The following is a 15,000-nucleotide window of genomic DNA, read 5'->3' as shown; positions in this document are numbered from 1 at the left end:
CTCTCTCTCTCTCTCTCTACCTCTCTCTCTCTCATATATATATGTATCTTCTTTCCTCCCTTTCTGTCGCTCCCTTTTTTTAAAAACCTTTCCCTCTCCTCTTATTCTATCTCTCTCTCCCTCCTGTTTTCCGTCTCTCAGTGCCCCCTCTGATCCAACCCTTTGACTTCCCCCCCACCTCCATTGGGAAGCTCATGTACATCGCCTGCGTGGTGTCGTCTGGCGACATGCCCATCCACATCACCTGGCGTAAGGACGGCCAGGAGGTCGCGCCCTCGTCCGGCGTCAACATCGAGACCAAGGAGTACATGAGCTCGCTGCAGATCGGCAAGGTGTCGCTCAAGCACAACGGCAACTACACCTGCATCGCTAGCAACGACGCCGCCACCGTCAGCTCTGAGAGGCAGCTCACTGTCACAGGTGAGACAGGGCCGGTTGACAGACAGACAGACAGACAGACAGACAGACCCGCTGTCAGGCTCCAAGTTTCATCTTCTCTGTCCCCTCCCTACAGTGCCTCCTCAGTTTGTGGTCCAGCCCAATAACCAGGACGGGATCTATGGCAAGGCGGGGGTCCTCAACTGCTCCGTGGACGGATACCCGCCTCCCAAAGTCATGTGGAAGCACGCCAAAGGTACCCATCCCCACCGGTCGATTTACGGCATTTGCCACTACTGTTCACTCTAGCCATGTATATATAATATAGCTGGTATATGACCTTGATAATCACAGGGGAATCACCCGGTGAAACCCACTCCCCTCAACCCCTCCGTAGGTATAGGGAACCCCCAGCAGTACCACCCAGTGCCTCTGACCGGTCGGATCCAGATCATGGGGAACGGCTCCCTGCTGATTCGTCACGTCCTGGAGGAGGACCGGGGCTACTACCTCTGTCAGGCCTCCAACGGCGTGGGCTCCGACATCAGCAAGAGCATGGTCCTGACGGTCAAGAGTGAGTCTGACCCGCAAGCTTGACCACACACTCTAAACCACACACACATACTGGGTGGGCTCCGACATCAGCAAGAGCATGGTCCAGACGGTCAAGAGTGAGTCTGACCCGCAAGCTTGACCACACACTTTAAACCACACACACATACTGGGTGGGCTCCGACATCAGCAAGAGCATGGTCCAGACGGTCAAGAGTGAGTCTGACCCGCAAGCTTGACCACACACTTTAAACCACACACACATACTGGGTGGGCTCCGACATCAGCAAGAGCATGGTCCTGACGGTCAGGAGTGAGTCTGACCCGCAAGCTTAACCACACACACATACTGGGTGGGCTCCGACATCAGCTAGAGCATGGTCCTGATGGTCAGGAGTGAGTCTGACCCGCAAGCTTAACCACACACACATACTGGGTGGGCTCCGACATCAGCAAGAGTATGGTCCTGACGGTCAGGAGTGAGTCTGACCCGCAAGCTTAACCACACACACATACTGGGTGGGCTCCGACATCAGCAAGAGCATGGTCCTGACGGTCAGGAGTGACCCGCAACTGGAGCACGGCCACACTTTCCCAACCACACACGAGGGTGAAAGTGAGCCTAGCGGTAACAGCGTCGGGCCAGTAAACGAAAGGTCGCTTCGTTCGAATACCTGAGCCGACAAGGTGAACGATCTGTAAACGTGCCCTTGGGCGAGGCACTTAACCCTCGTTTGGCCCAGGAGTGCTGAACTACTAAGGCTGACCGTATAAAGGAACACATTCGACCGCACCTACCTGGTTTATGTGGCAGTAAAAACACACCGCGCTCTCAACCACACACGTGCTGGGCGAGTTTGACCAGCAAGCTGACCACGCAGTGAGGAACATAAACAAGGTACTTGGTCACTTATCAAAGAAAATGAGTTAATAAAACTAAGTATTGTTACTCCTCTGGGTTCAACAAAGGGGTTTATTTGTTTTAGCTTCATTTAACCAGGCAAGTCAGTCAAGAACAAATTCTTATTTGAACCAGGGACTGTAGTGACGCCTCTTAGACCGTTGCGCCACTTGGGAGCCTTAAGGTTTAATATACCTTAATGGTATAAAGATCACGGCTTTGTATTGTATCCCACTTAAGATGGCTGCCGTGTTGGGGAACACTGTGCTGGGGAACACTGTGCTGGGGAACACTCTGTTGGGGAACACTGTGAGCCTAGTGTATCAGTCTTCTTCTTCTGCTCTCTCTCTCTCTCTCTCTCTCTCTCTCGGCACTCAGCTGGCTATACTGACGCACAGAGTGAGAGTGACCGTGGACAGACAGATGATGCAGGAGAGGGGAGGAGAGGAGAGGAGAGGAGAGGAGAGGAGAGAGAGAGAGAGAGAGAGAGAGAGAGAGAGAGAGAGAGAGAGAGGGGAGAAGGAGAGAGAGGAGAGAGAGAGAGAGAGAGAGAGAGAGAGAGAGAGAGAGGGAGAGGGAGAGGGAGAGGGAGAGAGAGAGAGAGAGAGAGATTGATTTTATGACTGTAGGGATCAGTCTTCAAAAAACACTTTGTCTTTAATCATTATCTGCAATCAATCTGTCCAACCTGCACTGGCCTTCAGTGACTTTAACATCTACAAACACACACACTCACACACCTTTGCCTTGTGGTGTTGATAAACTGCTCTTGCCATGTGTGTTAGCCTCTGAGGCCTCTGGCCTGTGTCTAGCTATAAATAGCAGACTGTCCTCCTGCAGCAACTTTACAGGCAGCAGAGAGGTTTCCCACTCACTCACTACCTGACTTTATCTTGCTCTCACTTGTTGTTGCTCTAGCTCTCTCCTCTCCTTCGCTCACTTGCTGTGTATGTGTCTCACTCTGTCTCTCTGTCTCTATCTCTCTCTCTCTCGGTCTGAGACGGTGATAGTGTTATTGATTGAACCGTTCCTCTCCTCCGCCTCCCTCAATTCTGTCCGTTTCACTCGGCAGAGAGAGGGAGGAAAGGAGAGAGGGAAGGATGAATAAGTGATGAAAACAAAACAGCGGATCTCCCCTCAGATCGATTGTGTGTGTGTGTGTGTGTGTGTGTGTGTGTGTGTGTGTGTGTGTGTGTGTGTGTGTGTGTGTGTGTGTGTGTGTGTGTGTGTGTGTGTGTGTGTGAGATGAGTAAGGGAGGAGCTGAAGAAGATGGTGTGTGAGTGATTGAAGAGGTGGGGAGCGGGATAGATAGAGTGAATACCCTTCTGGGTGCTCATTCACACAGTCCCCGTCAAACAATACGAGAGAAGAAGGTGTGCAGTTCTTAACAGTTCTACTTTACTGGAATGCTATTTTTTTTTTTTGCCTTTATTTAACCAGGTAGGCTAGTTGAGAACAAGTTCTCATTTACAACTGCGACCTGGCCAAGATAAAGCATAGCAGTGTGAATACATTGTGTGCAAAAGGCATGAGGAGGTAGGCGAATAATTACAATTTAGCAGATTAACACTGGAGTGATAAATGATCAGATGATCATGTGCAGGTAGAGATACTGGTGTGCAAAAGAGCAGAAAAGTAAATAAATAAAAACAGTATGGGGATGAGGTAGGTAAATTGGGTGGGCTATTTACCGATGGACTATGTACAGCTGCAGAGATCGTTTAGCTGGTCAGATAGCAGATGTTTAAAGTTGTTGAGGGAGTTAAAAGTCTCCAACTTCAACGATTTTTGTAATTCGTTCCAGTCACAGGCAGCAGAGAACTGGAAGGAAAGGCGGCCGAATGAGGTGTTGGCTTTAGGGATGAACAGTGAGATACACCTGCTGGAGCGCGTGCTATGGGTGGGTGTTGCCATCATGACCAGTGAACTGAGATAAGGCGGAGCTGTACCTAACATGGACTTGTAGATGACCTGGAGCCAGTGGGTCTGGCGACGAATATGTAGTGAGGGCCAGCCGACTAGAGCATACAGGTCACAGTGGTGGGTGGTATAAGGTGCTTTAGTAACAAAGCGGATGGCACTGTGATAAACTGCATCCAGTTTGCTGAGTAGAGTATTGGAAGCCATTTTGTAGATGACATCGCCGAAGTCGAGTATCGGTAGGATAGTCAGTTTTACTAGGGTAAGTTTGGCGGCGTGAGTGAAGGAGGCTTTGTTGCGAAATAGAAAGCCGATTCTAGATTTGATTTTGGATTGGAGATGTTTGATATGAGTCTGGAAGGAGAGTTTACAGTCTAGCCAGACACCTAGGTACTTATAGATGTCCACATATTCTAGGTCGGAACCATCCAGGGTGGTGATGCTAGTCGGGCGTGCGGGTGCAGGCAGCGAACGGTTGAAAAGCATGCATTTGGTTTTACTAGCGTTTAAGAGCAGTTGGTGGCCATGGAAGGAGTGTTGTATGGCATTGAAGCTCGTTTGGAGGTTAGATAGCACAGTGTCCAAGGAACGGCCAGAAGTATACAGAATGGTGTCGTCTGCGTAGAGGTGGATCAGGGAATCGCCCGCAGCAAGAGCAACATTGATATATACAGAGAAAAGAGTCGGCCCGAGAATTGAACCCTGTGGCACCCCCATGAAGACTGCCAGAGGACCGGACAACATGCCCTCCGATTTGACACCCTGAACTCTGTCTGCAAAGTAGTTGGAGAACCAGGCAAGGCAGTCATTAGAAAAACCGAGGCTACTGAGTCTGCCGATAAGAATATGGTGATTGACAGAATCGAAAGCCTTGGCCAGGTCGATGAAGACGGCTGCACAGTACTGTCTTTTATCGATGGCGGTTATGTTATCGTTTAGTACCTTTAGCGTGGCTGAGGGGCACCCGTGACCGGCTCGGAAACCAGATTGCACAGCGGAGAAGGTACGGTGGGATTCGAGATGGTCAGTGATCAGGCTGGTAATAGGGGTTGCGACAATAGGGGTTGCGACAATGGCGGCGGATAGTTTCAGAAATAGAGGGTCCAGATTGTCAAGCCGAGCTGTGCTGTTGGCCGAGGTTGGAGTAGCCAGGAGGAAGGCATGGCCAGCCGTTGAGAAATGCTTGTTGAAGTTTTCGATTATCATGGATTTATCGGTGGTGACCGTATTACCTAGCCTCTGGGAGCTGGGAGGAGGTGCTCTTGTTCTCCATGGACTTTACAGTGTCCCAGAACTTTTGGGAGTTAGAGCTACAGGATACACATTTCTGCTTGAAAAAGCTGGCCTACACTGACTGAGTGTATTGGTTCCTGACTTCCCTGAACAGTTGCATATCGCGGGGACTATTCGATGCTATTGCAGTCCGCCACAAAATGTTTTTGTGCTGGTCGAGGGCAGTCAGGTCTGGAGTGAACCAGGGGCTATATCTGTTCTTAGTTCTGCATTTTTTGAACGGAGCATACTTATCTAAGATGGTGAAGAAGTTACTTTTAAAGAATGACCAGGCATCCTCAACTGACAGGATGAGGTCAATATCCTTCCAGGATACCTTGGCCAGGTCGATTAGAAAGGCCTGCTCGCAGAAGTGTTTTAGGGAGTGTTTGACAGTGATTAGGGGTGGTCGTTTGACTGCGGACCCGTAGCGGATACAGGCAATGAGGCAGTTATCGCAGAGATCCTGATTGAAGACAGCGGGGGTGTATTTGGAGGGCCAGTTGGTCAGGATAACGTCTATGAGGGTGCCCTTGCTTATAGATTTAGGGTTGTACCTGGTGGGTTCCTTGATGATTTGTGTGAGATTGAGGGCATCTAGCTTAGATTGTAGGACTGCCCGGGTGTTAAGCATATCCCAATTTAGGTCACCTAACAGAACAAACTCTGAAGCTAGATGGGGGGGCGATCAATTAGCAAATGGTGTCCAGGGCACAGTTGGGAGCTGAGGGGGGTCGGTAGCAGGCGGCAACAGTGAGAGACTTATTTCTGGAGAGATTCATTTTTAAAATTAGAAGTTTGAACTGTTTGGGTATGGACCTGGAAAGTATGACATTACTTTGCAGGCTATCTCTGCAGTAGACTGCAACTCCTCCCCCTTTGGCAGTTCTATCTTGACAGAAAATGTTATAGTTGGGTATGGAAATCTCAGAATTTTTGGTGGCCTTCCTGAGCCAGGATTCAGACACAGCAAGGACATCAGGGTTGGCAGAGTGTGCTAAAGCAGTGAGTAAAATTAACTTAGGGAGGAGGCTTCTGATGTTGACATGCATGAAACCAAGGCTTTTTCGATCACAGAAGTCAACAAATGAGGGTGCCTGCGGACATGCAGGGCAGAGGAAGAGTAGGATGAGGGTGCGGCTAAAGGCTATCAAAACTGGTCACCTAGAGCGTTGGGGACAAAGAATAAAAGGAGAAGATTTTTGGGCGTGGTAAAATATATTCAGGGCATAATGCACAGACAGGGGTATGGTGGGGTGCGGGTACAGCGGAGGTAAGCCCAGGCACTGTGTGATGATAAGAGAGGTTGTATCTCTAGACATGCTGGTTGTAATGGGTGAGGTCACCGCATGTGTGGGAGGTGGGACAAAGGAGGTATCAGAGGTATGAAGAGTGGAACTAGGGGGTCCATTGCAAACTAAAACAATGATAACTAACCTGAACAACAGTATACAAGGCATATTGAAATTTGAGAGAGACATACAGCGAGGCATAAAGTAATTGCAGGTGTTGATTGGGAGAGCTAGCTAAAACAACAGGTGAGACAACAACAGCTAATCAGCTAACACAACAATAGCAGGTAAAATGGCGATGACTAGGCAGAGAGGGTCGGATTAACTACACACAGAGCCAGAGTTCGCGGCTGGGGCCGACAAATAAAAAACAAATAAACAGAATGGAGTACCGTGATTAATGGACAGTCCAGCAGGCATCAGCTATGTAGCCAAGTGATCATAGTGTCCAGGGGGCATCAGTAGATGGAACAGGGGAGCTCCTCTATGCTTGCGACACAGCGTTTAAAGTTAGTAGCTTCTGCTCCGACGGAGGCCGGATGAAGGCACAGCGGATGGAGTATTCGTTGGCAGACCAGTCGTGGTGGTGCGGCGGGGCGCCGTGTCGACAGAGAATCGAAGCCAGATGGCGAAAGAGGTATTGTGGAATTTAGTTTGCCAGCCGGGAAATGTGCCTGGCTCACGGCTAACTGGTGCTAGCTTCGTGGCAGTGGCGTTAGCCACTATATCCAATCGGTAGCAGCGGTGATCCGGTGCCAAGGTCCAGAGTTTACAGCAAGGATCCGGTGGATTTTTGGGCTCTAGCTGTGTATGAGTGTGGTTCGGGTGAACAGCTGAGTAGGCCGGGAGGTGGGCCTCAGGGAATAGTTTCGGTACTAGGTGCCACGGTGAGTGAAAGCTAGCTGTGAAGTAATGGTCCAGGGATTATGGCAGGAATCCGGCGTTGTTGTGGAGAGACAGTCCGATATCGGTAGACAAGCGATATTGGTAGACAGGCGAGTATTATACAGGCTAAAAACAGGGCTGGTATCTGTGCAGAAGGTAAAAGCCGCTAGCAGTGGCTAACAATGACTAAATAGCTTGTAGCTAATTAGCTGGTTAGCTTCTGGAGATTCTTGAATGTGTTCTAAAATTGAAAATAATAGCGATTCCGTATCACATTGGGTGAGGCAGGTTACCGGAAGGTATAATCAAATAAAAAATCGAGAAGAGATTGAAAATAAATGTAAATATATATACAAAAAAATATGAAAAAATACAAAAGTACACAAGAGGACAAAACAAACACGTCTTCACTGCTACGCCATCTTGGAAGCTGCTTTATCGTGCAGAGATACTTTATCGTTTCCCAAAACCATAAACGGCATCTTTAGCGCTAAGATCGTTGTTCCTCCATTGCCTAATGGACTAAAACTTTTACCGCGGTGGGCTAAATCAGGGCCACACAAAGTGATTCTTGGTAGTCTTAAACAAATCTACTTTGAAAGAAAAGTGCACACCTCACACACATGGTTATGGACTTATAAAAAAGAAGATACCTGTACCATGTCGGATATTGCATCCCAATATTACACGTTATATACATCACAGAAGACTGAAATATAGCAAAACATAGAAACAACAGATTTAAAAAATATATATATAATAATTCTAATGATATTAATGATAAAATGATGAAAAATATTAGTAACATTCCACCCATGAGGCCACTAGGTCATTAGACTGCAGGAAAATTTGAAAAACCAACTTCTCTGGTTAAAAACATCCTATGTGGCATCGGTATGAGTCCGGGGGAAAAAAAGTGTAAATAGGAACATTTTGGTCATGAAGTTAGTCTCGTCCAAAACTGAGATTTGCAAGATATTTAAAAAATAAAATCAAAACAATGTCACGGAATGAAGGGTGCGTGACAGTTTTCCTTGGGTTGGGTTTATTTTCATCCTGCCCACATGCCCACAGCTGGCAGCACCCAAGTAATCGTCAATTTGGAGCGCAGATGCATGTGACCCGATCATAATTCCCAACAATGACCATGGTCAATTTTGTGAGACTTTGGAAATCCCCATGGGTCTAGTTAGGGGCCATCAGTAAATTATACAACGTACATGGGCCAATGTTTTCAAAGTTCAAAAGCTCCACATTTCAATGACTGAAAAACTTCAAACCAATGATAAATTGTAGAAATTCATATTCAAACATTGAAAGCATTTCATTCATGAGGAAACTAAAAGGTGTGCAACATGAAAATATTGTCCCATTTACGTTGTGGAATATATTGACGGTCCCTAACTAGCCCCACAGATAGGCTATCCAACGTTCAACCAACGGTGGCACACTGGTCAGCTGAAGCTAATTGGCAAAAGAAGTTGGCTAGTTTACTAGTTTCAAGTCAAATCTCATTCTCAGTCGCATGTCCTAATGAGGAGGTGTGAGACCAAGGCTAAGATGATCTAACTCACTCTGCCCCTATTTCCCTGTCTGACTCTGTCCCATTATTTCCCCTACTTTCCGCCATCCATCCCTTCATCCCGCCTTCATTCTTCCCTCCCTCGTTCTCTCTCCAGTCCCGGCAATGATCACGTCGCACCCCAACACCACCATGGCCATTAAGGGCCAGATTAAGGAGCTGAACTGCACAGCGAGGGGGGAATGGCCTATCATCATTCGTTGGGAGCGCGGTGACACGGTCATCGACCCCGACCGTAACCCTCGCTACGCCATCACCACCAGCCCCAACGAGAAGAGTGACGAAGTATTGTCTACACTGAAGGTGAGTCACACACATATACTGTAGACATATACACACACACACACACACACACACACACATGAACAGACAGACAGACACACACATAAACACACAGACACATGCACATTCATACTGTAGACACACACACATATACAAACATACTCACAATATAGAGGGATAGGACATCAGATATAGAAAATGGAGGAAATGAGATCAGATGAGAGGTGTATGGAGGTGGATTTACAAAGTGTCTATCGCTCTCTTTCGCTCTCTGACTCTCTCTCTCTCTCTCTCTCTTTGTGTGTGTGTGTGTGTGTGTGTGTGTCTGTGTAGCTAAAACCAGCAGAGCGAGGTGACTCTGTCTTCTTCTCCTGCCATGCCATCAACTCATATGGAGAGGGCCGGGGCCTCATCCAGCTCACTGTGCAAGGTCAGTGGGTCAGACCACCACACAATCACCTGTAGCAAAGTGTTTTGCGATGGAAAATGAAGTTCAGGTAATCATCCCTGTACAACCAGCCTGTTTCCTTCCGTTTGTTGCCGAGTGAATATAGCCCTGTGTGACTAACTGCTTTGTGTGACATGAACCTGGAGAGAGATAAAATCAATACAGGACCACTTTCTTTCACACTATGCTTATGTTCCATTCCCTCTACACGCTTAGAATTTGATTTGCGATCTACAACCTAAAAGGGTGGTTCGGCTGTCCCAATAGGAGAGCCCTTCGAAGAACCCTATTGGTTTTCAGGTAGAACCCTTTTTGGTTCCTTGTAGAACCCTTTCTACATAGGGTTCTACATGGAATTATTCTACCTGGAACTAAAAAGGGCTCTCCTAAGAGTGTATATTTCTCCCTTACGCCTTTACCATTTCCTTTCCTCCTCTCCCTCTTTCTCTCCCTCTTTCTCTCCCTCTTTCTCTCCCTCTTTCTCTCTCAGAGCCCCCAGACCCTCCAGAGTTGGAGGTGAGGGAGGTGAAGGATCGGAGTATGAACCTGCGCTGGACCCAGAGATTTGACGGCAACAGCATCATCACCAGCTACGACATTGAGTACAAGAACAAGACAGGTATGCCAGGGGTCAGCGGGGGTTAAACTGGGGATGGACTATTAGTCGGCACTGAGAACATAACTATAACCGACTAATGCATCTTCTCTCTTTGGTGCACACACACACACACACACACACACACACACACACACACACACACACACTCTCTCTCTCTCGCTCTCTCACACTCACCAACACACACAGATCCTTGGGAGTTGAAGCATGCCACCCGTAAGATCTCTCCCACCAATAACCAGGCCAACATCGTGGATCTACACCCTGCCCAAATCTACAGCATCCGCATGTTCTCCTACAACAAGATCGGACACAGTCAAGCCAGCAAGGAGCTCACCATTAGCACAGAGGAAGCACGTGAGTCCAGCACAACCACACACACAGACACACACACACACACACACACACACACACACACAGATATCGATGAGATGACCTTGGATGACCAGAAGAAGAGTGCCTATCTCTCTTTTCCTCCCTCCAGAGCCGGATGGTCCTCCTGTGGAGGTTTTCCTCCTGCCTATGACCTCGCAGAGCATCCGCGTCACCTGGAAGGTAAAACCACCTGTCGATTCAAGATGATCAGAGACATCAAAGCGATGTGAAATGAGACACTCTGAAATTGAACACCTGGAATCACATAAAGATCACACATCTGATCGTGCCTCTACAATGCAACACAATCAAATGTCGATGCTTTCCTCTTTCCTTCTCTCTTCTCCCTCTCTCCCTCCTCTAGGCCCCCAGAAAGGAGCTTCAGAACGGGGTGATCCGGGGCTACCAGATCGGTTACCGTGAGAACGGGCCGGGCAGTAACGGCCAGTACAGCATCGTGGAGATGAAGGCCACGGGGGACAGCGAGGTGTACACCCTGGACAACCTGAAGAAGTTTGCCCAGTATGGGGTGGTGGTCCAGGCCTTCAACAGGGCCGGCACCGGCCCCTCCAGCTCTGAGATCAATGCTACCACACTGGAAGATGGTAGGGGGACGTGCAACACGCACGCGCTATCCTTTGTCGATGTCCCGATTTATTTTCTTAGCAGGAGCCCTGATGTAGGCGTGTTGGAGTAAAATAGTGTTCTTACACTGTTCATACGAGTCAGACGTTCACAGAGACCGAGATAGAGGGCCAAACATACCTGATCCCCTCTGCCGTTGTCACCCTCCTCACCTCGTCTTTCAACATTCCCGAGTGATTCTTTTCCCTTCGCTATGATTTGTTTTTGATATCTCCCGTGTTACTTCATCTCTAACCTCTCTCTCGCTCTGTGTCACACTCTCTCTCTGTCTCACTCCCCCATCTCTCTCTCTCTCTTTCTCTCTCTCTCTCTCTCTCTCTCTCTCTCTCTCTCTCTCTCTCTGTCTCACTCCCCCATCTCTCTCTCTCTGCTGCGCTCTCCCTGTCTCACTCCCCCATCTCTCTCTCTCTCTTCTGCACTCTCTCTCTGTCTCACTCCCCCATCTCTCTCTCTCTCTGTCACGCTCTCTCTCTGCCGCACTCCCCCATCTCTCTCGCTCTCTGTCTCACTCTCTCACTCCCCCATCTCTCTCTCTCTGTCTCACTCCCCCATCTCTCTCTCGCTCTGTCTCACTCCCCCATCTCACTCTCGCTCTCTGTCTCACTCTCTCACTCCCCCATCTCTCTCTCTCTCTCTGTCACGCTCTCTCTCTGTCTCACTCCCCCATCTCTCTCTCTCTGCAGCGCTCTCTCTCTGTCTCACTCCCCCATCTCTCTCTCTCTGCCGCGCTCTCTCTCTGTCTCACTCCCCCATCTCTCTCTCTCTGCCGCGCTCTCTCTCTGTCTCACTTCCCCATCTTTCTCTCTCTGCCGCGCTCTCTCTCTGTCTCACTTCCCCATCTCTCTCTCTGCCGCTCTCTCTCTCTGTCTCACTCTCCCATCTCTCTCTCTCTGCAGCGCTCTCTCTCTGTCTCACTCCCCCATCTCTCTCTCTCTCTGCAGCGCTCTCGCTCTGTCTCACTCCCCCATCTCTCTCTCTCTTCCGCGCTCTCTCTCTGTCTCACTCCCCCATCTCTCTCTCTCTGCCGCGCTCTCTCTGTGTCTCACTTCCCCATCTTTCTCTCTCTCTCTCTCTGCCGCGCTCTCTCTCTCTCACTTCCCCATCTCTCTCTCTCACTCTCTATCTCTCTGTTGCGCTCTCTCTCTCTCTGTCTCACTTCCCCATCTCTCTCTGTCACGCTCTCGCTCCCCCCCCATCTCTCTCACTCCCCCATCTCTCTCTCTCCCCCATCCCTCTCCCTCTCTGTGTCTGGTTGATCTCTAGATGGGCGTCTCTCCAACTCTCTCCTGTGTATTCCTCCTCTATCTCTTAATGTTTCTCTCTTGCTATGAAATATGAAAACATACACACACACACACACACACACACACACACACACACACACACACACACACACACACACACACACACACACACACACACACACACACACACACACACACACACACACAGTTGGCTGAAGCCCCATTGGTCCAGAGCATTGCTCTTCCCAGTGGCTGTCTCTGTGGTGACAGTGATATTGATGGCCATTATGATAATAGTGATAACAACAAGCATACTAAAAATAATTCAAATTAGCTTGTCTCTCTCTTTCTTTTTGCTTCCGTAATTATCCACAGCTGATCGCATTGTCTCCCTGCTCCCTCTTTTCATCTTTTTCCCTTCCCTCGCTCCCTCTTTCAACTCCCTTCCTCTCCTCCTATGCCCGCATACCCTGCTCTCCTCCTCCCCTATCTCTCTCTCTCTCTCTCTCTCTCTCTCTCTCTCGCTCTCTCTCTCGCTCCAAAAGACACCTTTCATTTGTCTCTCTGCCACGACTCCCTCTCAAGCGGCCTCACATCTCTCTCTCCCACCCACTCTTTCACTCCATTCTCTCCTCCCCTCTTGTCTGTTTCCATGTTCTCCTGTTTCTACTCTATTCTACTCTCGTATCGACCCCCCCCCCCCTTACCCTCTCCCCTCCTTCCCCTTTGTGTGTATTGTATTCAAGGTGAGTGGTAAGGAGTAGGTTATGATTGTGTCAGGCCCTGGATCGTTAACGTCTTGCTGGCTGTTGGAGTTCAGTCCACTGGGGGTTGTGAGCGGAAATGGACCCTCAGACCTGATAACACAAACCTCTCATGTCTCCTCTCCCTCCCTCTCTCCCTTCCTAACCCCATTTCCTCCTCCGCCTCTCCCTCTCTCCCCACACCAGCTGCGGCTTCCCTATCGTTGCAGGCCAACTCTCCCTCTTTCATTTCTCTCCCTCTCTCTCTCTCTCTCTCTCTCTCTCTCTCTCTCTCTCTCTCTTTCCGTTCAGTCGGCCTTCACCCACTCGTCCTGTTCCCCTCTTTCTCTCACAAGTCCAGATCTGTTCATCCTCAATGGTGGCGTTGTTCGCCTAGTGAAAGCCCGTTGGTCAGTGAGCCAAGGGCAGCTGATAGATAGAAGGGGCACCTGGGAGAAGTGAGACAGAGGAGCCGTTTTACGCCAACATCTCCACATCAGAGAGGACATTTATTTATTTAGAGTCATCCCTCACGTCTGATGTCAGGTTAGACATTTAGGCTCGTCGAGGGTTTGAGTTGTGTTTTTACATGTCTTGGGTTTTATTACTCACTGTTTTAAGGATCGTAAACTTCCCGGGGGGGGGGGGGGGGGGGGGGGGGATTTCCTAGACACAGACTAAGGCTAGTCCTATTTTAAAAAGCGCTGTCATTTGGGATTCTTCATTAAGCTTGCTGTTAAGCCCAGGACTTGGCTAAATCTATGTCGTGTTTGACATGTAGTATTTTGATGGGTTCTGATAATAATCTCTTCCCCTCCCTCCCTTTTCCAGTGCCCAGCCAGCCGCCCCAGAACGTGCGGGCCATCTCGGTGACATCAGACGAGGCGGTAATCACGTGGGCAGAGCCCCCGCGTCTGACGCTGCACGGCGTGCTGAAGGGCTACCGGGTGGTCTTCTGGTCCCTCTTCCCCGACGGAGGTGGGTGCTGTGGGGGTCCGACGTACCCTCTCCCGCACGCACGGGCACAAGGCCACACGCAGAGTAACTATCCCTGCTACGCCTTTCACATCTGACCTCTGGCCCCTTCACCATTAGTCCACGAGTCGACCTCAGGGTTTGACCTTTACCCTTTCAACCCTCAGCCCTGACCTCTGACCGCTACTGATACCTAGGCTGGTTTATGTGCCAGACCTTATTGACGGGTCTTCCTTGTAAAAAAAAAAAAAAGATTTTCTGGTTAAATAAAACATTTGCTATTTAGTGAATTCCTAAAACCAACCCCAACCACCAGCCTGCCATCCCTACTACACATTTTCAAAGAAAATGCCAACGAAACCCTAAAATAGCTAATCATACCACGAACCTGAACCCACTCAAAGCAACTCCACATGCGGCGATACTGTATAAGGGCCATGCGCCGTGCTCAGTTACCCGTCTGTATCTTTGTGTGTGTGTTGGTGTGCTTGTGGTTCTGTTTGGAAAGCTAGTCATGAGGACTTGATCATGTCCTTTCCCAATTGTCCAACTCCTTCCTGCTCGTCCTCTTTCCTTTCCCTTGGCCTTTTGCCCAACCCTATACACTTTTCATTCTATTGCCCTCTTCCCCTCCATCTCTCTCTCCCTCTCTCTCTCCCTCCATCCCGCTCCCTCTGTCTCTGTCAGAGTGGGGAGAGATGCAGAACATCACGACAACCCGGGAGCAGGTGGAGCTGAGAGGGCTGGAGAAGTTCACTAACTACAGTGTGCAGGTGCTGGCCTACACCCAGGCTGGGGATGGGGTCAGGAGCAATGTCCTGTACATCCAGACCCGTGAGGACCGTGAGTACACCCCCCCCCCCCCCCCCCCCCCACACACACACACACA

At 49.4% G+C, this 15,000-nt stretch overlaps 1 protein-coding gene across 1 annotated transcript in view; it reads left to right on the top strand.

Moving 5' to 3' along the window:
* Positions 1-15,000, top strand: part of LOC139382362 (cell adhesion molecule DSCAML1-like) — a 193,911-nt gene that overhangs the window by 149,030 nt on the left and 29,881 nt on the right. The window contains exons 10-20 of the mRNA XM_071126356.1: positions 142-420; positions 515-634; positions 776-952; positions 8,881-9,086; positions 9,399-9,495; positions 10,004-10,132; positions 10,319-10,486; positions 10,614-10,684; positions 10,869-11,109; positions 13,968-14,114; positions 14,799-14,954. Of these exons, the coding sequence (XP_070982457.1) occupies positions 142-420; positions 515-634; positions 776-952; positions 8,881-9,086; positions 9,399-9,495; positions 10,004-10,132; positions 10,319-10,486; positions 10,614-10,684; positions 10,869-11,109; positions 13,968-14,114; positions 14,799-14,954 (1,791 nt within the window). The remainder of the gene's footprint in view (positions 1-141; positions 421-514; positions 635-775; positions 953-8,880; positions 9,087-9,398; positions 9,496-10,003; positions 10,133-10,318; positions 10,487-10,613; positions 10,685-10,868; positions 11,110-13,967; positions 14,115-14,798; positions 14,955-15,000) is intronic.

This window comes from Oncorhynchus clarkii, chromosome 24 (genome assembly GCF_045791955.1).
Source record: "Oncorhynchus clarkii lewisi isolate Uvic-CL-2024 chromosome 24, UVic_Ocla_1.0, whole genome shotgun sequence".
NCBI lineage: Eukaryota > Metazoa > Chordata > Actinopteri > Salmoniformes > Salmonidae > Oncorhynchus > Oncorhynchus clarkii.
Note: the sequence above shows the minus strand (reverse complement) of the source record. Positions and strands in the feature narration are given on the sequence as shown.